The 25,735-nt window shown below is 44.0% G+C and overlaps 1 protein-coding gene across 2 annotated transcripts in view; it reads right to left on the bottom strand.

The window, feature by feature from the left end:
• RBM6 (RNA binding motif protein 6) overlaps positions 1-25,735 on the bottom strand; it is a 1,032,809-nt gene that overhangs the window by 912,866 nt on the left and 94,208 nt on the right. For both annotated transcript variants that reach the window (XM_069206836.1, XM_069206837.1), the window contains exon 3: positions 18,383-19,754. In XM_069206836.1, coding sequence (XP_069062937.1) covers positions 18,383-19,754 — 1,372 coding nt within the window. The remainder of the gene's footprint in view (positions 1-18,382; positions 19,755-25,735) is intronic.

The following is a 25,735-nucleotide window of genomic DNA, read 5'->3' as shown; positions in this document are numbered from 1 at the left end:
TAGGCCCAGGTGAAGTCGGAAGCAGCGTCGATCAACACTGTTCCGGCTCCGGGTCGTCAGAGATGAGGTCGACATTTATTGTGGGCCCAACTGACATTGAAAGCGTCAACATCTTTGCCAGCGCCGGGGAAGGTTGCGTTGGTACGACCGGCGACGGCACAGATCCCAGAAGGGATCCAAAGGGGCCTTAAATCAATCAATCAATCAAATCAGTACTTTGTTAAGCGCCCTTCTCACCCAGAAGGGTCTGTGGTCTGGGCCAGAACCGAACCGCCCCCCATTCAAGCCTTCAGACCCCAAAGGCACCGCAGGAGGTTCAGTCTGTCCAAACATGAGGCGCATGGCCTCACAAATTTACTTGAGCTGGGCAGGGATGGCTCCAGTTCCCGGACACTGTGGGAACTCGGAGACGTGAAGGCGACTCAGAAGTAGACTCTGCGGACGGAGGCCTCGAGTGTCAACGCTTATTACGTGTCGCATCGGCTGAGTGACTGGGTGAATTAGAAGAACATTTACCTTTATTCGACTTCTTTTTCTTGTGACCCGAATATCCCGAAGATTTGGAATGGGACGAGGAGAAGTGGTGATGACTCTGCACAGTCTTGAGAACTTCCTGTCTAGCGAAAGCGGAGTCGAACACCAGACTGCCATGAGCTTTAGGGTCCACTCCCTCAAAGCCTTCGTGTTCACGGCCCAGAACTCAGAGCATGACTTCAGGTTGTGGTTGCACTCAAGATACCACAAAGACACCAGGTGTCAGTCATTGACATCATGCGATGACGGGCATCGCAAGGTTTGAAGCCGGACTTTTGAGGCTCCCTCGACGCACCAAAGAAGTAAAAAAGACAAAGGTCGAATCCAGCCAAAAAATTATCAGGGTAGCTATCTCCGGATCTGCGCGTGGTGCGGAAAGAAGAGAACGGATGTCAGCCCGTCTGAGTGGAGTCCTTTTTCTTTTCTGTTGCCTGTTCCTCGACGCCAATTAGCTTTACTTCGATGTCCGACATCTCTCCTCCTGCTTCTTCAGCAATGGGGTTTTCCACCTGTGCTTAAATAGAAGGGCCCCATTCCAGTCAGGGGAGGGTCATTAGGGTCAGACGGACAAGTCCCAGGCTGTTGGGCCTTTTCCCTGTGTGGTTTAAGCTCGTGCCACACAAGTAAAGGTTTTATTCAGTACAATGAAGTCCCCTCCTGGACTCAGTCTGTGAGCTCTCCTACAGGCCTAGCATATCGGAGGCGGCCGTGGTCAAGGACCCCCATATAATCTTTCCGTTACTCAATGCTCTAACGTTCAGTGGCCTCATGACCTCATGTCCATTAATTGTGTAAGGATCACGTAGCTTCCAGCCTCTTCTGGCCCCCAGGACCACCCCAGCACACAACTAAAATTGAATAGTTGCAGCTCTTCCAGTAATTCAGCGTTGTAGTTTGGTTCGGTTAATGATGGAGCTTCAGTGTCATCGTCAGGGCCTTATCATTGATGCTGCTCCTGGGTGCCAAAGCAGTACCCTTGTGGGGAATTACCCTTGGAACTCAACCTCTGTACACCCAGCTCTTGAAGTCTTTTGGCATTTGTGGGTTTCCTTTCGCAGTGCTGGGGACAGGGTGCAAAGCACACCAGAAAGGCTCAAAAAGGGGTTGCTATCTTACAAGAGGCACAGCCTCGATTAGCAGCTCTGTCCAGGCTCACTGCCTCAAAATGTCCAGGCGCACCAGGTCCTGTAATCCTGAGTAAGGGAGCAGACCGCACCAGATCAGCCCCAATTTCAGCTGACTCTACCCTGCTGGGTGTGCCCTTCAGCCCAGTGTGGCATCTTCTTGGGAAAAGAATAGTGGCTACACCTTGCGTCTCTCTGGCTCTCAGCTTCCGCCACAGCAGGGGGATCTACATCACATGCAGGGACCACCTCACAGTAAGTACTCTCTCCAGTGTGGTAGGATGGCCCTGGATGACCCCGTGGTGTGCTGAAACTGCAGCAGCCTGATCAAGCTCTACGGCTCACGCATCCACCTCCATCTTGAGCTTGACCATGCCGCCTACATAAAAATGATATACCATTTGTAATAGTTATTAACATTCCAATCCTGAAGTTGGGTTTTCATAAATATTAAGGAGACATAACTTTTAGAAAGTTACATTTTCCCTGCCTCAAGTTCCTGGAGGTTAATTTGCTTTGGCTTATCAACTTCTCCAGACAGTAATTAGCAGTGAAAAGCTGTAACATGTCTCCCAAAAGCAAACAATAGGATGATCTGAATAGGCAGCGATGAGACCTCTGAATATGCAGGGAGATGCCCTGAGGTTACCTTTTTTTAGGTAAAGCCTATTAGACAGATCGTCTGTCTAGTTGCTGAAGACTTCTTGGGGGCATTCTGAAAGCTGGCATAAGAATGCATCCCGTCCAATGCTTACAACTGGCTTTGTGGTTTATAAATCATATTTGCTTGTATTCTATTTGCTGACTTCATTTGTTTTAGGCTGTCCAGCATGTCTCTGTTCCTCCCGTGGAGCATAGCCTGTTTACTGCATTCTTCCACAAGCACTCACTTTCTGAAAGCCTTCAAATTGTTTTCTTGTTACATTTGCTGTGCATTCAAAGATAGAGGCCAAATGTCAAACTCTGTCTTCCAGGGGAACATGGTGTTTACTTTTCTTTCTCGGACTTTAAAGTGAGACGATTTATATGACAATTTGGGGATGTAAAAGGAAATACTTTTTTCTAGCACATAACAAAATGTAAATGTTTGTACATGAGCTGTGGAAATACTTCAGACTGTATCAGAATTAAGAAAGCACAAATGAAGCACTTGGTTAATTTGAAAGTGAGCTGGTAACAAATCTTTAACACAAAAAAAGTTCACTAGGTGATGCCATTTCCATACATCATTGTTTGTGCACGGTATAGTTTCACCAGTAAAGCTGTATGTCCAGTGCAAATGAGTTGGTCAGTTAGTTTGAAAATGTGTAGCCTGTAATGGCAGTACACTATCACATCATCCATTCTCCACTCTACAACACTCTCCTCTAAGCCACTAACTTTTAACCGTGCTCAACAATAGTCACACTGGTGCACAAATATGTCAAAAAACACATTGGCAAAGTCAACAGCTCCTGCATGGGCGAGGCTTATTGGCTTTGCCAATGCATGTTGACAGCAGAAAATCAAATCCTGCTTGAATGGCAAATCCTACTTGACAGGTCTACTGGGTTCACATTTAACACTTCAAGCATACTTGAAAGAGGAAAGAACAGGATGTCAAGACAATTCTTGTAGAGCCGGCTGCAGAATGATTTATGCTACCAGACGTCTGCCTTTGGATTTTCTGGGGCTATAGTAGATGCCTCATACTGGACTTTAGTAATAAATGTGGAAGGGCATGAGAATCACCACAGTGCACTCTAACCAACCCCTTTCCCCCCCCCCCCCTCCCCCCTGGCCTCAGATCCCAAGTTTAGTGTGTCTGAAGAATTTTGCCATCATAAAAATGGCTAAAGCAGGTAGGGCTGGCCTGGGCACTTTTACCCCATTGGTTAGGGTGTGCTCAGGAGTTATTCTCACCCATTAGCTAGTGCCTACTATAAATGTGGCATCTCCAGGTACCCACTCCTTAATATTTCCTGGACCTGTGAAAGATTATAGGTGGACTGGACCTGCTGTGTGTGACTTGAAAGGAGCTGTGAAGGACTGAATCTTTTCTTTCTCATATCCAGGACAAAGATGTGGACTCTAAGGGTCACAGGGCTGATCTGCTATTCAAGCTACAGGGATACAATAGGATACAATAAGAGGCTTTTTCTTTAAAGTGCCCAACTGACCGGTGGCAACTAGACCTGGACGGCACCCTGCTATTGGCCTATACCTGGTTCCCAGTGAGTCTGTAAGGGCCTCCTATGAGGTCCTGGAGTAATTAGGAGTGTACTCCTGTGAGACTTAAAGGGCTAAGTCAGAAGGTAAAATCTTTGACCAGGACAAATTTGATTCATGTATCTTCCCTGTGCTCCTTCGAGCTCAGCCTCAAATTGCCCTTAGGTCCCTGTCTACCCCAACAATTGACCATCATTGGCACTTTGTGTTTTTAGCCACTATTTCTTGTTAAAACTCTAAACATTCAATCAATCAATCATTTGTTAAGCACGCTACTCATCCATTAGGGTCTCAACAAGGCGCCTGGGGGGGTTGCTACTGCTCGAGTAGCCAGGTCTTGAGTGAGACGTTTCTCGAAGGTCAAGAGGTCCTGGGTCAGACGTAGGTTGACGGGGAAGAGAGTTCCAGGTTTTGGCGGCGTGGTGTGAGAAGGATCTTCTGCCGGTTGTGGCAAGGTGGATGCAGGGGATGGTTGCAAGGGCGAGGTTGGCGGAGCGGAGCTGGCGGGTGGGAGCGTGGAAGCTGAGGTGCTTGTTGAGGTAGGCAGGTCCTGCGTCATGGAGAGCCTTATGTGCGTGGATCAGGAGTTTGAAGATAATCCTCTTGTTGACAGGGAGCCAGTGAAGGTCTCCGAAGTGGGCTGAGATGTGTTTGTGGCGTGGGAGGTTGAGGATGAGGCGTGCGGAGGTGTTCTGAATGCGCTAAGGTTTCCTATCCAAGGATTCCCTTATGGGATTTCTGTCATGGTTTATTAAATTGCACTACATTTTTCAAATATGGTTTGGGACTTATACTGTTTGTGCATTTTGAATTTATGATTCTTTTGGTACTGCATAAATACTTTACACATTGCCCTAAGTTAGGCCTGTCTGCTCTGTGCCATAGTTACCTGGGGGTTGAAGGTTCACACAAACAAGTGTTTGAGGTGAGTAGTGATCCACTCCAATCACTTACTGTCTTCGGCCATAAGCCACCTCTATTCGGGACACCCTCGTCTTCTACATTATTTAATAACCTGCAGTGCCTCAAAATCAACAGAGAAGTTCTAGAAATAAATAAACACAGCTAAAAGAATTTGTCTATACTACTGTATTACAACTATTGCACCTGGATAAATATCCAGTGGTTAATGTATAGTGAATAGCAGCTTTGGTCTAGCTAACATTATTTAGAACAGGCTTTGGCTTAAGCCCCAACTACTTTCAAACATACCTTTGCAAACCACATCGGGTATATGCCTTCCACCCCAAACTGTATCGGTTTGTTAAAGGTGCATCATATAAAACGTTGTGAGGGCCTTCACTGGTGCGATCAATCCACGTGTGTCAAAGACGTCAGTGAGGTCATCAATGATGTCATGCAACATGACATGAGTGATGTAATATGTGGAGTCATAAGCAGTGCACAGCATAGCACAGTTAGCTTAGTAAACTAGAACTGGTAAATTTCTGAGTTTTGTTTGGTTTCTAAACAGTAGTTTTAACCTAATTTCAACAGCCAACTGTAAAGTTGCTTTAACCTTTATTTTTTCCAATATATGTCACGGAAATGTTACTATCTTAAAATTAGTGAGATGTTAAGCGACTAAGAAGATGGGTAGACTGAGTAAAAAGATTTTGAAAGAGAATGCTGCACTTATGCAGAAGTCTCCAAATATTTTAGCCTCTTAAAAATACATTAGGACTCGAATTACTGAAAACACACAGCTTCACATTTTTTATCGTCTGGTTTTATGCCTGCATTAACATCTCAATGCTAATTTACTTCGGCCTGTTCTTCAGGAAAAGCTTTAAATGCAACAGTTCCTACTACAACAAAATGACATTCAGAAGTGCCTCATTTTGGTCTTAAATACAAAATATTAGCACTCTAGTTGTTCAAATATCTTGCTTTTTTAGATATTTGTTCAATATTCTGAGGGCCAGAATGGGTCGCTATACCCAGGTTTCTTCTTTATGAGGACCAGAGGAGAACAGAAGCTCCATTTCTTTTTGAAAATGTGTGACTTTCTCAAAGGCACCTTCGCTCAATATGGCAAGCACTTCCTTTCAAAGTAGATGAGGTGGATGCACTAGTTTTGGTGGAGTGGTGAGTGGAATGAGTGAACTTCAAGGTGTGGCCATATGCTATGAGAACCAATTCTCATTCATCCGAAGTTATTTTCTGCCACTGATGAGAAATGTTTGAAATGTTGGCTCCCACAAGACGGTGTTCTGTAGGGTGCATAACTAGCACTACAGTATTGTCACTGTTTTCCACCAGTGTCTCTCATCCGAGCTGTCAGCTTTCTCCTTAGTGGTTGTTTGGAAGAGGTTTCTGGCGGTTTTCTATATGGTTGATGATGTTGGTAAGATGGACTAAAGGGCTGCTGAAAGGATTGATATCACATACCTCTGGTAGCCTCCTCGATATGAATAAACACCTCTTCCGCATGACCCTCTAAAGTGTTTTCTGAAACTATAAGATGCCCAAAGACCTTGCGGTATCAGTGTCCAACTTTGTTGTTTGCAAAGCATTGTCCATGTGTTTGCCAAACAGAGCGTCCCCAACCGAATGGCATGTCTAATATTTTGCTTTGTACCTCAGTTCTGAATGTTGTGGCCTTTAGCCAACCATAGCATCTAAGGACTGCTGATCATGCATGCTGACGGACTCCTACTAAGGCTATGTCCATAGCGCAATCTATAATTTCAGATGAGGATCTCTCCTCCTCCTGCAGGATCTTTTTTGCATCAGTTCTTTTATCCTCCGGCAGAAGATCAATGTATATGGCGATATCTGCCCAGTATTGCAAGAGAATTGGCCACTCGGACTGTTGTTGGTGACATGATTCAGAATCTCTTCTCAATATTATTGAGGCGGTAAGGAGGAGTCTCCTCAGTCTAGGGTGCAGAGTGCATCATTACTTATGTGAAGAATGGAGGTTGTATTGTTGCCTGCTCTGAACCCTGATTGGAAGTCAGTCAGAGGGACCTCTGTTTGGACGCAGCTCACCAAGATTTTGCAAGAAAGGGGGGGGATTACTGGTGGGCTAGAAAATATTCAGATCCTACAAATCAGCTGTGTCTTTTTTGAAGTAGATGGGTGACTTGGCAGATTTTCAGTGTTTCTGGTACTAAGCCTTGCTCAGACGGACTCGATAGATAGAGTTAGTAACAGGATGAGGGAAGGGCTAAGGTAGCCTCAACACTTTGGGTGGTACTGGGTCAGAGAAATGAGGAGGGACTAAGAAACGCAATGATCTTCGTCATGTCCGTTATTAATAGCTCCGAGAATGAGGATCAGGTCGGTATGTGTTTACAAGATAAGGTAAGTTATAAAGTGAAATTTGAGACCGGTCAGGAGATAGGTAAAGATCGGGCCTTCTTATTGTGTCACAGGACAAAGACGAGATCTTCTCAGTTCCCTTGGAGGCTGATATCTGGGCAGCAGATAACAGTAAATTGATAGACGGAAAAGCAGATTAGAAGAACGTCTGAAAAAAGGTAACACTATTCTTTTGTTCTCAAAAAGGGTGAAACACTTGCTCAACTCCTAGGATTATGTATTCTTCACTATTGCCTGAAAGATTTGGAGTGATGGTAGGTGGAAATTGCCCCGCGTCCAGAAGCATTTAACTATTCATTCTAGTTTGTGCTGTTTCAGGGATATTAGTATCTGAACCACAGTGCACAGTCCATGGTTACCAGCTTTGTGCTCTCCTTGTTTCAGAATTTGTCGATCTCTGACAATTTACAAAATACAGGGTATTAACTGTATTGTTGTTAACTAAGTGGATTCTACTGTACTGGCACCAGAAACAACTGTAAACCCTATGATTGGGTAATGAATTTGTGGACTTCAGTTAAATGTGACAAGTCACCGGGAACAGGACTATGCTCAAACACCTTCAGGTTTCACATTTTGGCTTACGACAGAGAAGACAAACCTAAAAAATTCCTGTACCAGCAACCAAAACCGAAATCATTACTCTGTAAACAGAAAGATACAGTTACTCTCTTGAAAAGTACTTTTACAAGATTGATTAGCTGCTATGGCTGTACTGGGCCCCCTGTTCGCAGACTGTCCCAGACCATAGATTTGAGACAGTCTACTTGGGTACATCATCTATAAACTTCGCTGTTACAGAACTTTGTAGAGATTAATGTGTAGGGCTACATAATTGTTTGTGGTGATATCACTGCCTGGGAAGAACTTCAAACTTCTGGTTTCCTTTCCTAAGCATCATTTCACTTAGAGCATTTTGTCTATTGGTTACCGAACGTATAACTCACATCGCCTACCTGAGTGATCGTTTCACAGCTCTGCCTCACTAGTTTGGTGCTTAATTGGAGTGAGGCCTCAGAACACCATTGGCCAACTAATCCTATGCTAAACTGGAGACAAGTAACCTCTGACTACATTTGCATCCCCTAGGAATTCATTCTCACTACATGTATATTTATATCTTGGAGCACAGAAATTAAGTATTAGTTAGCCTAAAGCGAAAATCAAGCCTTTTTAGAGTTAGTTTCAATTTTATTACAGAAAGGGAGCCAGTTCCTAGGATAGCTCCATGGGTATTAAAAGGATTGGAACTTTGAGCGAGAGCATGAAGACGTCCGCAAAGTGAGATGTTGGCTAGCAGACCAAGTATAAAGTAAGAGCGCTCTCTGGAGACAAATGAATTGGGTGGAGATGAACTAAGCAATGAATGTCTTTGCAGACTACAGTGAATATATGGTGTGCCACAAAGTAGGCAGATAAGCAATTGCGCCTGCGTGTCAAGGTGTGAACTTCTAAGCATGTTAAATGTGTCTGTGGCAAAAGTAAGACATTTTTGTAGGGAACAAATGTTTATTTGGCTACATCAAAAAGACAACAATCCGTGTCGCACAAAACTAATGCAGCATTACAGGATCTGTAATTAGCGGATAGGATGTGTGACAGATTTTTGTCACATTAGGCAAATTAAATGGCTGAGATAATAAATGGCTGCAGACTCATTTCAACCATGTAATACTACTACATTTCTGGCAAAAGGAGAGAATGTCACTGTATGACAAAGTAACTAGAATGCATAAATCAGAAAGGTGTCAAAAACAGTGATGGTAGGGAAATTAAAAAAACTTTTTGAAGAGTTCAAAATTAAAGAATGACAAAAGTAAGATACATGGATTCAAGTTGCGGTGTAAGGTTCGGGGATAATGAGCTCATCACACATACAAAGCGTCAAAGCACTATAGGCAGTGCACCATGCAGAGCCATGAACTGATCATCGGCGGACATGCATTGGTAGCAGGGTCACAAACACGATACAAAGTACCAGCAAACTGACTGAGCAGTTCAAAAGGCAAAACCTTTTTGAGAAATTATCAGAGAAGTAAGTTAGGTTCAAGAGCCTGGTACAGTGTTCAACTGCTTGCAAGAGAGAGAGAGAGAGAGAGAGAGAGAGAGACCAAGGTGAATAAGGGTAGAAGTAAGGCTGCACAAATTGCCGCAGCTTTGCAACAATCAGAATAGGCGATAGGTAAGGAAAGGCTGGTGAGAAAGGTATGTCCTGGAAGAATGATGGATAATTGATAAATGGTTTCACTGTTTGGGAACGGGTTAGATAAAGGGTAGTACGGAACAAGATTAGCAGAAAGGACAAGGATGAGTTCTGGAGGGTAGGCATAGGAAAGGAGTTGTGCTGGGCAGCGAGTAATGGGAGGGCAGTACTCAGAACAGTGCCCAGTATGCTCTGAATTTTCAAAAGGATTTTTGGGTTTGGATTTGCATTGCAGCTGTAGCCAGACCCTCCATGATCACTAGAAAAAGAGCTTCAAGATGCACCGCAGAGACAAGAATTTGGGTCCTCTCACATGTTACTCTTTTGTGACAGCATTTGACTGGGTAGAATGGTGTGCTTCCGCCATAAAGGGAGCTTGTTTTGCCTTGGGGTAAATATTATGCTCAGTACAGTAGGTCCAAATTCAGTATGTACAATCTAACTTATGAAAAATGCAGTACGCCTGTCATTCACTGTGTTAATGCCAAACCTTGTTTAATGATAAAATGTTATTACATAGTGTTAAAGTTTGTAAACCGGTATTTTGTTAAATGCAATCTCACAAACCCCTGTAGTAGGCAAGAGTTATGAACTAGCCTCTGACAAATCCTGGGGACAGATCAGCAACATAACAATCCTTGCTGACCCTTATGAGAAATTATAGATTGCGCTACGGACATGAATATTGTTTTGGCCAACTGAAAGGTTCCTGATATTTTTAATTATATTACTAGGACTATGTGCAATAGGTGAACTGAGTGAAAGTAAGGCTCAATACAGTTAATCCTGAAATTATGTTTGTTTTTGGGAAGATAACATTATTTCTGAAATTAAATACTAATTTACCATAATTTTCTTTATTGCTAGCCTTATTTCATATATAAAAAAATATTCTATTTACAGGAAGAAAGCAAATCATAAGTGTCCTCTATGCCCAAATCCTAAATGGTTACTGGTTCCAAGTGCATTAGGTTCCATGGTAATCAGAATCCCTTAATGTGGTGGTCAATATCAATAAAGTGATCCATTTGTCCATTGTGACACTAACCGGATACAAGAAGACATACTTGTCACCTTGGCTAATATCATAGTTACAGCCAACACAGTGTAGCAAACTTAACCAGTTTCATCAGGAGTTCGACTAAAAGCTAAACAGATCAAAAAATTCTCGATTATGACGTTGATCTGTTCTTGAGCAGACCCCTATTTTCGCACACAGAAACTGGAGGTATTATCAATGAGAGAAATTGTGAGGAAGTGAAAGTTGTGGTGTATTTTGCTTTTATCTTAACCATATTGAAAAAAATAAATTCTCTCCGCAACACAAAGCACAATACCAGCCTTTGACTTGCGCAACTTGCAATCATGGTCTCCCTTTTTTTTTAATTATTTCTTTTTTTATAGGCCCTTGAACCAGGCTTCTTTGATGCTCTCTGTTGCTATTATTGCTGTTATTACTGCTCGTTTTTAGGCAAAATTGTATGTCTTAGCTTTTAACATTAAAACCTTTCTAAATGGTGCTTTAATCTTTTTTTGCAATATTTTGACCTAGTGCTACATTTCTCTGCATTTCTGCACGTAGTACCCATCTCTAAGAGCGGGACTACTGCAATCGGCACCAGCTCTCTTGCCCCTCTGGTCTTTCTCCCTTAGAAAGACTATTTAAAACTGATGCAGACGCGAAAATGCTGCCTTCAATTGTGCTTCCTTGATGCAGCTTTACTACTATTATTGCTGTTATTACAGCTCGTTTTTTAAAAATAAAATCGGTTGTCTTGGCTTTTAATATTCAAAACCGTTCTTAAGGGTGTTTTAATGTTTTTTTTTTTTTTTTTACTATATTGTGACCCACCAGTGATGTTTCTCTGTATTTCTGCATGTAGTACGGACAATCAGCACCAGCTTTGTTAACGCTCTAGTCTTTCTTCCTTGGAGAGAAAGACTATTTAAACTTGATTGCTGACATGACTGGCAGTGGGCTCACCCTTCTGCGCACAGCGCCAGCCATGCTGCTGGTTGTTCTCAATAATTACCTAGATGCCCTGAAGGTAGGCTAACGTAAACCCCAGAACAATTCTTATTTCTCAGTAAGTGTAGGAGGCTGGACTGGCTTGTAGTGAGTACCAAGGGGTACTTACACCTTACACCAGGCCCAGGTATCCCTTATTAGTGTATAGGGTGTCTAGCAGCACAGGCTGATAGATAATGGTAGCTTAGCAGAGCAGCTTAGGCTGAACTAGGAGACGAGTGAAGCTCCTACAGTACCACTAGTGTCATATGCACAATATCATAAGAAAACACAATACACAGATATACTAAAAATAAAGGTACTTTATTTTTATGACAATATGCCAAAAGTATCTCAGTGAGTACCCTCAGTATGAGGATAGCAAATATACACAAGATATATGTACACAATACCAAAATGTGCAGTAATAGTATTAGAAAACAGTGCAAACAATGTATAGTTACAATAGGATGCAATGGGGACACATAGGGATAGGGGCAACACAAACCATATACTCCAAAAGTGGAATGCGAACCACGAATAGACCCCAAACCTATGTGACCTTGTAGAGGGTCGCTGGGACTATTAGAAAATAGTAAGGGATAGAAAAATAGCCCACCCCAAGACCCTGAAAAGTGAGTGCAAAGTGCACTAAAGTTCCCCAAAGGACATAGTAGTCGTGATAGGGGAATTCTGCAGGAAAGACACAAACCAGCAATGCAACAACAATGGATTTCCAGTCGAGGGTACCTGTGGAACAAGGGGACCAAGTCCAAAAGTCACAAGCAAGTCGGAGATGGGCAGATGCCCAGGAAATGCCAGCTGTGGGTGCAAAGAAGCTGCTACTGGACAGTAGAAGCTGAAGGTTCTGCAGGAACGACAAGGGCTAGAGACTTCCCCTTTGGAGGATGAATCCCCCACGCCGTGGAGAGTCGTGCAGAAGTGTTTTCCTGAAGAAAGACCGCCAACAAGCCTTGCTAGCTGCAAATCGTGCGGTTAGGGTTTTTGGATGCTGCTGTGGCCCAGGAGGCACCAGGATGTCGCCAATTGCGTCTGGGGACAGAGGGGGCGTCGAGCAAGACAAGGAGCCCTCTCAGAAGCAGGCAGCACCCGCAGAAGTGCCGGAACAGGCACTACGAAGTGGAGTGAAACAGTGCTCACCCAAAGTTGCACAAAGGAGTCCCACGTCGCCGGAGGACAACTTAGGAGGTCGTGCAATGCAGGTTAGAGTGCCGTGGACCCAGGCTGGACTGTGCACAAAGGATTTCCGCCGGAAGTGCACAGAGGCCGGAGTAGCTGCAAAAGTCGCGGTTCCCAGCAATGCAGTCTGGCGTGGGGAGGCAAGGACTTACCTCCACCAAACTTGGACTGAAGAGTCACTGGACTGTGGGAGTCACTTGGACAGAGTTGCTGGATTCAAGGGACCTCGCTCGTCGTGCTGAGAGGAGACCCAGGGTACCGGTGATGCAGTTCTTTGGTGCCTGTGGTCGCAGGGGGACGATTCCGTCGACCCACAGGAGATTTCTTCGGAGCTTCTAGTGCAGAGAGGAGGCAGACTACCCCCACAGCATGCACCACCAGGAAAACAGTCGAGAAGGCGGCAGGATCAGCGTTACAGAGTTGCAGTAGTCGTCTTCGCTACTTTGTTGCAGTTTTGCAGGCTTCCAGCGCGGTCAGCAGTCGATTCCTAGGCAGAAGGTGAAGAGAGAGATGCAGAGGAACTCTGATGAGCTCTTGCATTCGTTATCTAAGGAATCCCCAGAGACAGAGACCCTAAATAGCCAGAAAAGAGGGTTTGGCTACCTAGGAGAGAGGATAGGCTAGCAACACCTGAAGGAGCCTATCAGAAGGGGTCTCTGACGTCACCTGCTGGCACTGGCCACTCAGAGCAGTCCAGTGTGCCAGCAGCACCTCTGTTTCCAAGATGGCAGAGGTCTGGAGCACACTGGAGGAGCTCTGGGCACCTCCCAGGGGAGGTGCAGGTCAGGGGAGTGGTCACTCCCCTTTCCTTTGTCCAGTTTCGCGCCAGAGCAGGGCTGAGGGGTCCCTGAACCGGTGTAGACTGGCTTATGCAGAAATGGGCACCATGTGTGCCCATGAAAGCATTTCCAGAGGCTGGGGGAGGCTACTCCTTCCCTGCCTTCACACCATTTTCCAAAGGGAGAGGGTGTAACACCCTCTCTCAGAGGAAGTCCTTTGTTCTGCCATCCTGGGCCAACCCTGGCTGGACCCCAGGAGGGCAGAAACCTGTCTGAGGGGTTGGCAGCAGCTGCAGTGAAACCCCGGGAAAGGCAGTTTGGCAGTACCAGGGTCTGTGCTACAGACCACTGGGGTCATGGGATTGTGCCAACTATGCCAGGATGGCATAGAGGGGGCAATTCCATGATCATAGACATGTTACATGGCCATATTCGGAGTTACCTTTGTGAAGCTACATATAGGTAGTGACCTATATGTAGTGCACGCGTGTAATGGTGTCCCCGCACTCACAAAGTCCGGGGAATTGGCCCTGAACAATGTGGGGGCACCTTGGCTAGTGCCAGGGTGCCCACACACTAAGTAACTTTGCACCTAACCTTTACCAGGTAAAGGTTAGACATATAGGTGACTTATAAGTTACTTAAGTGCAGTGTAAAATGGCTGTGAAATAACGTGGACGTTATTTCACTCAGGCTGCAGTGGCAGGCCTGTGTAAGAATTGTCACAGCTCCCTATGGGTGGCAAAAGAAATGCTGCAGCCCATAGGGATCTCCTGGAACCCCAATACCCTGGGTATCTCAGTACCATATACTAGGGAATTATAAGGGTGTTCCAGTAAGCCAATATAAATTGGTAAAATTGGTCACTAGCCTGTTAGTGACAATTTGAAAGAAATGAGAGAGCATAACCACTGAGGTTCTGATTAGCAGAGCCTCAGTGAGACAGTTAGTCATAACACAGGTAACACATTCAGGCACACTTATGAGCACTGGGGCCCTGGCTGGCAGGGTCCCAGTGACACATACAACTAAAACAACATATATACAGTGAAAAATGGGGGTAACATGCCAGGCAAGATGGTACTTTCCTACAGTAAGCGATTAAGTAATGATACTCACTTCTGGTGAGAGGTAATTGCGGATACCTCTCAACCCATTTGGTCTGCCAGGTGCTCTTCCTTGAGTTGTGGTCTGTTAAACGCACGATCTCAGATTAAACACTTGACTGGGAAATTTCTGCCCCCGACATACGTTTCTACCTGAAGTCCGATGAAAGGCAGTGTTTTGTAAGGAATTTTGTGCTACCGCCACCCTGGCCCCACAGCACCTCACTTACAGCCTCCGAGTTAATTTCTAATGTAGCACTGGCACACCCTAGCTTCTTCGTATTAGGGGAATTTAATATGGGAGCAGAAGAATTACCCCCTCTTTTGCCTACAGAGCACTGTGTATTGCTTGCAATGCCTTAGGTCTTCAAAAGATGGTCTCTGGTCCCGTTCAGTCTAGTGGCCAAACCTTAGACCTTATCTTTGCCTCGGAGAGGGTGGTCTCCACTGTGCATACTATTCCTCTTTGTTGGAGAGATCATGCCCTGATAACTTTTCTTCGCCACACAAGTGTACCTAGATCTGACAAAAAAAATCGGACACCTGAACTTACAAGCAGGGTCTGGCACACATTTGACAGCTCCTTATGGAAGGAGCTATCTAATCTTTGCACCTTTTTTGTCCAAGATAGATCAATAGATGAATACTATGTAATTATGGAGGCAAAGATTCTTAAACTCCTTGCTTGATTCCAGAATTCCCCTGCAATCAAAGAGAAAGCGTAACTTCCCCACCCCCACTTGCACAATTCTTCTCTAAAACAAGTTAAGGTAGCTTGCAACCAAGCCGAAAGAAAATTGTGCAGATCTCAGAGAGAGGACGACAAAGCTCAGTTAAAATCTTTTTGACATGAGTTTAAGAAAGCGATCAATACAGCCAAAGCAGATTTCAATGCTACAGCCATTTTTTCAGCCCCTAATACTGATAAGGTATTTGATATTATGCAGGCGTGATCAAACCAAGACTGTGTGGAAAAGAATTCTGCCACACCTCAGGATTTATGTAACAATCTTGCAACGTTCATCAAGGAAAAGATAAATAAAATCCTAGAGGACATTAATAACTCCCCTCGTCCCACTAGCCTCTCAATACCTTCTAATAGTAACCCAAACACAGCTCATCTTTCTCACGTGCCAGAAACTTCATTGAATTAACCAATCCATTGATTAACCCCAGCTGTCCTGTGGAGAAATTCAAAGTTACCTCGGTTGACTGCTCTTATTCCCTGGCTATATCTTTAGCGTCTCCCCTTGATACTCTGCCTAATAGGTTTTGGAAAGATCTGGTGGAGTAATATTTCCCGTTACTAACAAATTTGGAAAAAAGCTATTGTCTCCCCTATTTTAAAAAAAAAAAAACTTTCTTTAGATCCAGGTATTCCTGGCAACTTCTTTGTTGCCTTTTCCAATCAAAATATTGGCCATCTTAGTAAAATTCAGTCTCACCATTTTGAACCTAACATTCTAATTCAGTGGTTCCCAACCTTTTGACTTCTGTGGACCCCCAGATGATCATTGCTGGATACCAGGGACCCCTGCTGAATCATTAATGGAATCCAGGGACTAAGTCAGTAATGAAATCTGCGGGCCGAACCTTATTTAATTTTTTAAGCTGTTGCCGACCCCAGGGGGTCCCCGGACCACAGGTTGGGAACCACTGCTCTATTTGAAAAGGAATATTTCATCTATAGGCCTGGGCACTGACCTGAATCAGCCCTCCTTATTACCACGGACGAGCTTCGAATGTTAGTCGACAGCAGCAGATCAGCTAATTTGATCTTACTAGATCTTTCTGCTGCCTTTGACACAGAAAATCACAATAGTCTCTTAGAAATACTCTCCTTAGTCGGAATAAGAGGTGTTGCATTGAATTAGTTGCATTTCTATATGTTGGAGCGTAGCCAGGCCATTGCTCACCCTCCTTACTGGTCTGCCTTCAAGAATGGTAAATATGGTGTCACTCCCCCGGGTTGGCTCTTAGCCCCCATCTTATTCAATCTCTATACGAGGCCCCTGGTGATCCTTATTAAAACTCATAACATCTGTGTAGTTATGCCGATGACACCCTATTAATTTTGGCTTTGGACAGCAATCGCCAGACAGAGACCATGATCTTTCACAATTGTGTGAAAGACAATGTTACTTCGCTAAATGCCAATTCCTTGAAATTTAACACTGAGCTTTTATGCGGCTCAGCCAACAAAGTTCCCTTCAGTCTCCCAACAAAGTTTTGGCCTTCACCCAACAAGTTTTGGCCTTCACCCACACAGTAAGAGCTCTCCCCCATTTGACTCTTTTGTGGAAATTAGAGGGTGACCTTTGACAGTAAACTATCCTTGGAAGCCCATGTTACTAAAGCAGCAGGGACTTGTTTTTCGCTGTTACAGAGCTTGCAAAAACTCCTCCCTGTAGTACCTCCATCTGCCAAATCTCTGGTTGTAGGTAGTGTGATGTTGAGCAGGTGACTATTGTACTGTGCTCCTTTAAAGAGCCCTTGACTTCTTACTGCAAAGACTTTATCGAGTACAGGTTGGAGCAGCCAAGCTGTCTCTGGATAGGCCTAGAAGATCATCTGCTTCAGAAGCACTGAAGTAGCTCCATTGGCTTCCAATCAGGCAAAAGACCGTCTTTGAAGTCCTTTGCATTGTGCTTAAGGTCCTGCAGGATCGTGGACGTATGTACTTCCAGAACAGTTTCCGGAAATATGCACCAGGAAGACGTTACCGTTCATCATCAGCCAACCTCGTCTGTATGGCTACTTTTACGAAGGCTAGACAGGGTGGATGTGCCTTCCTTTTGGAATCAGCTCCCTTCCTTCATTAGACACTCAATGATCTCTTATGCTTCAGAAGGACTTTGAAAACCTGGCTTTTTCCCCACTAATTCTTTTATAGGAAGTGTTTGCTGCAAGTAGATAGAAAGTGTCGAGAGATTTTGTACATGGCTTAATGTGTATTAATGATGATCTCAGAATAGGGACATTTTGTATCAGATTTAAGGAAAGGATTAAACCTCATAGAAGGAACTATTATGACTTTCTATTTAAGGAATGGACTACGTACGGCAGTCTCAGATCCCATTCTCATATTAGGAAGACAGTAGTAGAGTTCCCTACAGTGTTAATATTTTAGGATTTTCCAACCCAACCAGTGATAGGACTAAAGATTTTGTAGCCCTCCCAATACTCTTCCTCAAGATGACAGGCTATGAACCAGGACACAACCCTGAGCATCATGCATTCTGCTCTCCAATTAGAGTAACACCTTAAAAAGACTGTTCTTCGTTATTACGGAAAGATACATACAGATAAAATGTTTTAAATGGCAAAGAGCATGGTTTTAAAAGCAAAGAGCAGCAGATTTTTCTTGGAAAACCTTCAGATCTTAAGTATTTACATTATTCCCCTGAACTCCTTGAGTCATCTATTTTGAATGCACCGCTAACAAGGCACACCCACAATTTACTACCACTGTAGGATATTGTTTTTTCTGTAAACGAACAATCAAATTCCTAGAACTCGCAGACCAATAAGACATGATTCAAATTATTATTTAATTTAGACCAGATTTGTTATTTACCTAGAGCATTACATTTTTGGTATTCCTACAGTGCAGAAAAAATGCATATCACAAAATATGCTACATTATGTCAAAAGCAATTAAGATATTTCACTGTCAACAGAATTTGTGCATTGGGAGTGTATAAAAAAAAAAGAAAACACCCCCAAGTTTAATAAATAAGGTCATAAACTGTGTTTAACTGCTGAAAACCTTTCCAACCCACCTCATGAACACTTAACTATGTTTTTTGTGACAACATGTTCTTTTGTATTCCCGAAGGACACAAGGCTCGGTCTTTGAATACTTAACTTACGAAGGGTTATGGCACACATACCTGGAGATCGTGACGGGGATCTTTTGCAGCACGTTCATCAGCAAGTGGCTTCCCGTGGTTGTAATCAAAACGTAGATCAACATCTTGGTAGTCTATATTTCTATAGTCAGTGTCCTGCCTTCCAAGAAAGTCCAAATCCACCCCTCTCTTAACACCACGCCCAGGTTGAGCTCTCTGTTGCTCTCCAGTGGAAGCGGATTGCTTCAAAGATTCAGAAGATTCTTCTTGAGCTGGACTCACGGCAATCTGCCCATCACTGCTTTTGAAGGCAGACTGGGATGGATCATGGGCTTGGCCATCTCTATCTTGGTCGTTAGTCTGTTTTTCCTGGTTATATTGGAGTCTCACAACAGGAGGGTCCCCTGTTTTGTCAACACTGCCTTCATGAACCTCTTGGTCAGGCACAATAGTTTGGCCGTGCATGTAATTTATAACTGTTTGATTTGAGGGGGGTCTGCTCCTTTCTGTGAAATCTACAGGGGCACCTGTTGCATCCCTGTCTCGAAAATCCTGGTCTGTTCTGGGCCTCTCACTACCCTGAAAATTAAACATATGCGCATCCCGGGCCCTGAAATCAAGATCAGAGGTTCCAGAGTCCCTGAAGTCAGAATGTAACACATCTCTGGTCCGAGCATCCATTTGGGACGCATCTTTGCCTCGAAAATCTAATGCGGAGGAGCTGTTTCCTAAAAACTCAAGTGTTGATCCATCCTTTGACCTAAAATCTGGAAACGGGTGATTTCGGTTTCTGAAGTCTTTGTCAGAAGGATTCATTCCCCTCATGTCTGGGTGGGGCAGTTCCTTACTCCTAAAGTCCATATCAAGCATGCTCCTGCCCCTAAATTCAGAGGAAGCCTCTCTGCTGCGGAAGTCAGCAAGAGGCTCCCTTTCTCTGTAGTCTACACGTGGAACATCTCGATCCTTGAACTCCAAGAGCGGTAACTCTCTGTTCCTTAAGTCACTGGCAGTGCCATCTCTCTCTCTATAGTCCATCATCAGCCCTTCCCTACTACGGAAGTCCAGGGGATGAGCTTCTCGGCCTCTGTAGCCTGCAGCCAGTGCCTCCCTAGCTCTAAAATCTAGCAAAGGTAACTCTCTAGGCTGCAAATTTCTACCCTGAAAATCCAGTGCCATCCTATCCCCTGATCGAAAGTCGGTTAGGGGACCACCTCGAGAAGCAAAGTTGGTAGGGACTTCCTCACGACCAGCAAACTGGCGTCCTGTGGATCCCAACATTCCAGAAAATTCAAATGGACGGGGGAGATCTCTTCCGCTGTGGAAGATGCCAGCATTCCTTTCTAGGGCAAGGCCATCAGAGTGAGCAAGAAAGTCTCTATTCCACCCAGAGGTAAAGCGCTCTTCCTGGTTTCTACTGCAAAAACAAAATGCACATATTAGACAGAACTCTATACTGAAATATTGAGTGATTTCATGTTCAACATTTACATTTTACATTGAGAACAAAAATGTGACAAAAATCTCAAAATCTCTGGAAGTTAACAATTTTTCACATTTTTTGCCAGTTCGTTTTTTGGTCCCCAATAATGGTGTAAATACACTCTACTATCTTGGCTTTCTACTGTTACATTCCTTTTTTAAAGGGTTAAGACTAGAGGAGCAATACATCAAGATGCTCAAGCTGAATATCAGTTACTTCAAATCTTTGCTCTGCTTTTTTTGGGCAACTTCATTGATAGTCACAAGCAGTGACTAGTCCCAGACATGTATGGAATACCAGAGCACTTTACACATATTTACGCCAATATTTTAAAGTGTTAACATGATGGTCTGCCTACATTACAATAGAGATTCCCCTATGGGGCTAGGCTAATACTATTCAGCATGCAAGACTGCACAGGAATTTCAAAATTGGGGACCAGGGTACTCCTATCTTTCCCTGAATTACAAAGTCAGTATAAAGTTACCAATACACAATATCCTAAGTATCTGCAAATGAAACACACACTGAGTAAATATAACCGGGGCTGCAAAATGTAGCCTAAGAATTCTCCCTTGAATACAGGGTTCTCGCAACACCCCTACATAAACATGTAATATTAAAAGCGTACCAAACACTCTCAAACAACTACAAACAATCCATCAGGCACCTAAAAGAGCAATGGGAACAATATTTGGGGCAGTTAGACTGTCCCAAATGAACTGAAGCTTGTAGAGACCCATGAAGTGACTGTCGAGATCAGATTTCCAATCAGTGCAACTCAAGATTCTACATCAGGTATACTTTACTAGAATGAGATTGTTTAAAAAAAGCAAGACTGAGAACAATAGGTGGCTGCACGGATGCAACAAGAAAGGCATATTACTCCACACTCTATGGACATGCCCATTAATTGCTGGCGTCTGGGAAGGCATACAAACATGGACTTTAAGACGTCACCAGAAGTACACAAGGGTCTGGGGCCTTCCAAAGAAAGGAAGCCCAGGAAGCAATATATGGCTTGCCCTAGTTGATGATATACCGAGATTTCCAATTCAAGTTATTTCTGTTACTGTTACATAATAACTAGCTGGGAGTTATTTATAAAATATTTAAAATTGTTTCCCTAAAGGATGATTTACACAATTTAGAAGATACTAACAAAATCCTATGCAAATAACGTTTATCATTCTGAAAGGCCAATTAAATGTAGTTATCCTAATAATAAGTAGTGACAACTAAAATCTTACATAATCATTTTTAATGGTGGCTCTTGCCTTGAAACTCTTCTGGACCCTTGAAAGTGAATCTGCATCATGTCCTTGGCCAGCTATTCCCACTCCATGATCTCAACGAAGAAAAGGAACTTAAAGGAAGGTGGAGCATGAGCAGAGTACTGATCAGAGAGGGCAAATACAGTTTGTGATGTAGGTATCACCTGATCGTATCACTATCTATAGGCAGGGACCATGAGAAGCTTTCTTTTTTTAAGTTATGCTATCTACATCTGTCGCCAGTAGGTGTAATGAATGTGACTAGGATGTGTGGACGTGTTTCTGGACAGTGGATTAGTCGTGTACGTATGATGGGCTTCAGCAGTCGGATGGTGGCTCAGCCACTAGGGGGACTGGTCTTATGGTCTTATGTGAGATGCGCCGTTATGCTTTTCCCTGCTTTTGGACAGACCTGGAGAAATGCTTCGGCACTGGGAGGACTGCTCTTTACCTAGTGATGGGCTTTAATTCGGGGCAGAGGGACGTGACAGGTGCCGTTTGTCAGTCCTATCATGTGCGTCACCAGCATGGGGTTGGCGTGTTTGTCCAGGGGGCCCGGTGTTGCTCCTGTCACAGAGGTCTTCAGGTCAGTTCATGCTCTGGATACCTGGCCCTAAGGCTTACGCCTACCTTCTCCACGGTCAATTCTTACTTCTGTCACCGGTGCATAGACGACGGACATTATTTACTTTCGCTGTTATCTCGCAACCCCACAAAAGAAGACAGACTATATCAGTCATCGACATAGAAGAAAGACAAGAATCTGAAAAAAATTGTCCTACGAATTGAAATGAAAAACACCACACGCTCCCAATACTTAAATAAAAGCAGAACAAGCCACATGGAGAAAGGATCGCGGCTCGGATTAAAGGCAAAACCAAAACCAGACGGGAGGAGAAGCCATCAGCAATGTAACCGGAGGAAGCGTGACAGACTGGTGGCCAACAAAAATGTTCTCTTAGTGAAATTGCCTGGGAGGGAACTCAGCACACAGAGGGAGGGACATTTAGACAAATGCAGCCAAAAAAAAAAGGAAGCATTTAAGACCAGCACAACAAAGATTGAATGGCAATAGTGGGCGTGGTCAAAAGCCCATAGATTGAATACAGCATGTCTTGCAGACAGAGTATGCGTGCTACCTAGGCTCGCCCTAAAAAGGGATGGGGAAGGTTAATGTGGTCTGAAAGGCAACCTTAAGGGTCCAGCAACACTGCTTCTTAAGGGTACAGCAGCATCAGTGTTTTATACCACGTGAAAGGAGTTATCACAGCTCTTTAATCTACTTCCTTCTTCACAGGAAGCTATGAATGGAGTAGCAAGCTCCTTACCTAAAAAGGTGGGGGAAGAACACTGCAATGAGTTGGCAACAGGAAAATATTTTTAAAAAAATTCAACAAGTAGATCACAACAGCTGAGTATTGGCCCTGGGCTCCAAGCAATGGCAGCAATACCTTGCACACCTCAGTGTGCACACTTCTACAAGTAGGTAACTTGTAAATTAGAGAATCAGGATATTTATAAGGAGGATAAAGTAGCCATGTCCTTTGAAGGTATTTGAAAGTTTGCTAACATAAAATAAGGAATGAAACCAACTCAAAATGGGCCATTTGTATTTTGTGACATCCTTATCTATACGCCCATTGTTGACAAAAAGATGATTAGATTTTCCAAGGTCTTACGTTGTACTAAAGAGAAATGCAATGTGCTGATTGATAAGAAAATCATGACAACTATGGAGGTGTGGAATTGTATAAAATATCTACTCGTCTAGGAGACAGGATGCTTCAGATATATTACTTCTGCAAAAAAATAAAAATAAAAACACACACCCTTTTTATGCTATGGAGTGAGATGAGGAATTAGGGCACTGCACTTTTATTAGAGCACAGATCATAATCTCTCAGATTGTATATAGCTTCCATATTTTTGCAAATCTCTATAGATGGGCTGGTAGTGGGTTGGTGGATACCATATCTACCTGTAAAATCCTCAGCTTTTGAACATCCCCATGCACCAGTATTCCATGTAAACTTTGATTGCTCTCCCATGTCATCAAGGGCCCAGGAATCTTCACAACTCTGCAGGGGACCCTCCATGATGTCACTAGAGCCATAAGAAGCCCTTGTCAGACTGCTGACAACAGTTTCTGCCATTTGTTTATGAGCCTTCAAGATCAAAGGATAGAACTAACTCCAGAAATGCAATTATAGTTTATAAAAATGTAAATCAAAGAGTTACACAAGACTCATATACATATGCAAAACAGTAACTAAACTCTTTCAGTAAATGCAGACAAGCAACAGGGAGGCAAGTGGGTCGGTGAGGAATCTGCAGGTAGATACTCTATCTACTAGAAAAAGAGTTACCAAAGTTAAGTACCTTTTTCTTCTAATGGATTAATCTACCTGCATATTCTTCATCTTTTGAATAGAACACCAAAGCGGTCCCACACTCTGATGTGGGGGCATGTCTGCTTATACCAAAATATCCTGCAAAACAGAACGAGTGAGGTGACCATCCCTCCTCACTTCTGAGCCTTAACAAAAGTGCTTTGCAAAAGTGTAAAGGAGAGCCCAGGTCGCTGCCTTTCTCCAAATTAACAGCTAAACATAAAATATCTTACAAAGGGGCCTTTAAAGGAACTATAGAATTATCACTGCACCACTTTACAAATTTTGACCATCTACCAGCATTAAAAAAATTATTGGAGTCCCTTATGGATGACAAAATAACATCCACTACATCAGGTAAGGAAGTGAAATCGTACTCAGGTTGCCCAGTTGAATCACCAGGCATGTAGGTGCAGGTTCTAGACACAGGGGTGTAGAACCTGCCCCTGTGAATGCAAGAGGAGATCTGCCTTGCGAGGGAGAAGGAGCTGAGGCCACAGGGAAAGGAGAAAAAGATCTGTGCACCACACCCTTCGCAGCCAATCTAGGGCTATTAAAATGATTTGGGCCTGGTCGAGGTGCAAAACTCGAGGAATTAAGGGTAGGGAGGGACTAGCAAGGCCATTGTGACCCCCAGTCCAATTGAAATTCATTCCCCAATATCCCCTGCATAGGATACCAGAGGCTGCAGAGCGACAGGCATTGCACAATGTCTTGAGTGGCAAAACAATCTATTTGAGGAGTCCCCCAAAACTGAAAATAGTCTATTTGCTGAATCTGCCATAAATGGAAAATGTGTACAACTTCTTCCTGCTTCCACTAGTGGTCGGCTAACCAATGCTGACAGAGACTGTATGTATACACAAACACATATATATGGAAAATGTCACTTACCTAGTGTACATCTGTTCGCGGCATGTTGCGCTGCAGATTCACATACTATGCATATCGGTTCCAACATCTAGTGTTGGGCTCGGAGTGTTACAAGTTGTTTTTCTTCGAAGAAGTCTTTTAGAGTCACAGGATCGGGTGACTTCTCCTCTCTGTTCTACTGCGCATGGTCATCGACTCCATTGTTAGATTGTTTTCCCGCAGAGGGTGAAGAAAGAAGTAATAAAGTATATAAGAGAAAAGAGATGTCCATGCAAATGTAAATATAGATACTTATGTACAAATGTATTCATTTAAACTACAGGCTTCCGGGGAGGAGGGAGGGTGCATGTGAATCTGCAGCATAACATGCCACAAACAGATGTACACTGGGTAAGTGACATTTTCCGTTTGATGGCATGTGTAGCTGCAGATCCACATGCTATGAATAGACTACAAAGCAGTTTGGCCTCCCAAAATAGTGGTGGCTAGCCTGTAGGAGTTGAAGTTGTTTGAAATAATGTCCTTAGGTCAGCTTGTCCTACTGTGGCTTCTTGTTGTGAGAAAACATCTACACAGTAGTGTTTAACCCTTTGGGTGCGGGCGTCGGCCACTGGCCGTCGCCCGCACTACCTCCGTGGTGCGGGTCACGACCAGTGGCAGACACCAGGGAGGGGGTTAATAAATCCTCGGGTGCATTGCACCAGAGGATTTATTATTTTTTTTAAACCCAGGAGACACGGAAGCTTTTCCGTGACTCCCCCTGCCCCTTTGTGACGTCAGCACGCCGCGAGGCACGCTGACGTCACTCTGTGGATTTCCCCATCGGAGCGGGAAGAAGCCTTGCGTCCGCTTCCTGCTCCGATGGGGAAAACGACCCCAAACTGCCTTCCCCACGTTCGGGAAGGCCTCGTGAGAAAGGGGAGCCTTGATGGATGACTGCTGCCGTCACTCGGGATATAGAGGACAGCTCTGACATAAGATCAGAGACAGATATTAGATACTGAGACAGCATCTGAGGGATAGGACAATGGCGCAGACTCTGGGAGTTATTTTTCAGTCGGAGGAGTCCCATTCGATAACTCCTCTTCCAGTAAATTATTAGGGAGGTGATGAGGACAGTCCTGCTGTCCCTTCGCTAGCACAGTCTGTGCAACGGGGTAATAGTGGGTTAGCCCAACACAGAGAGCAGGTGAATGCTGCGGCAAGCACAGAGAGAGTGCTCTCTTGGGAGCTCCCCAATTTAGTTCAGCCCCAAATTCCACCGCCCAAATCGTATTGTGGAGACATCAAAATTATCTATCACAAAACAAACTGGTTTTGTAAGGCAGGCACCTGTGTTTTTGGTCCTGGGTTCGGCAGCCATATAGAGAAACACACT

This window comes from Pleurodeles waltl, chromosome 9 (assembly GCF_031143425.1).
Source record: "Pleurodeles waltl isolate 20211129_DDA chromosome 9, aPleWal1.hap1.20221129, whole genome shotgun sequence".
In the NCBI taxonomy this organism is placed as follows: Eukaryota; Metazoa; Chordata; class Amphibia; order Caudata; family Salamandridae; genus Pleurodeles; species Pleurodeles waltl.
This window is presented reverse-complemented; position numbering and strand designations above follow the sequence as displayed.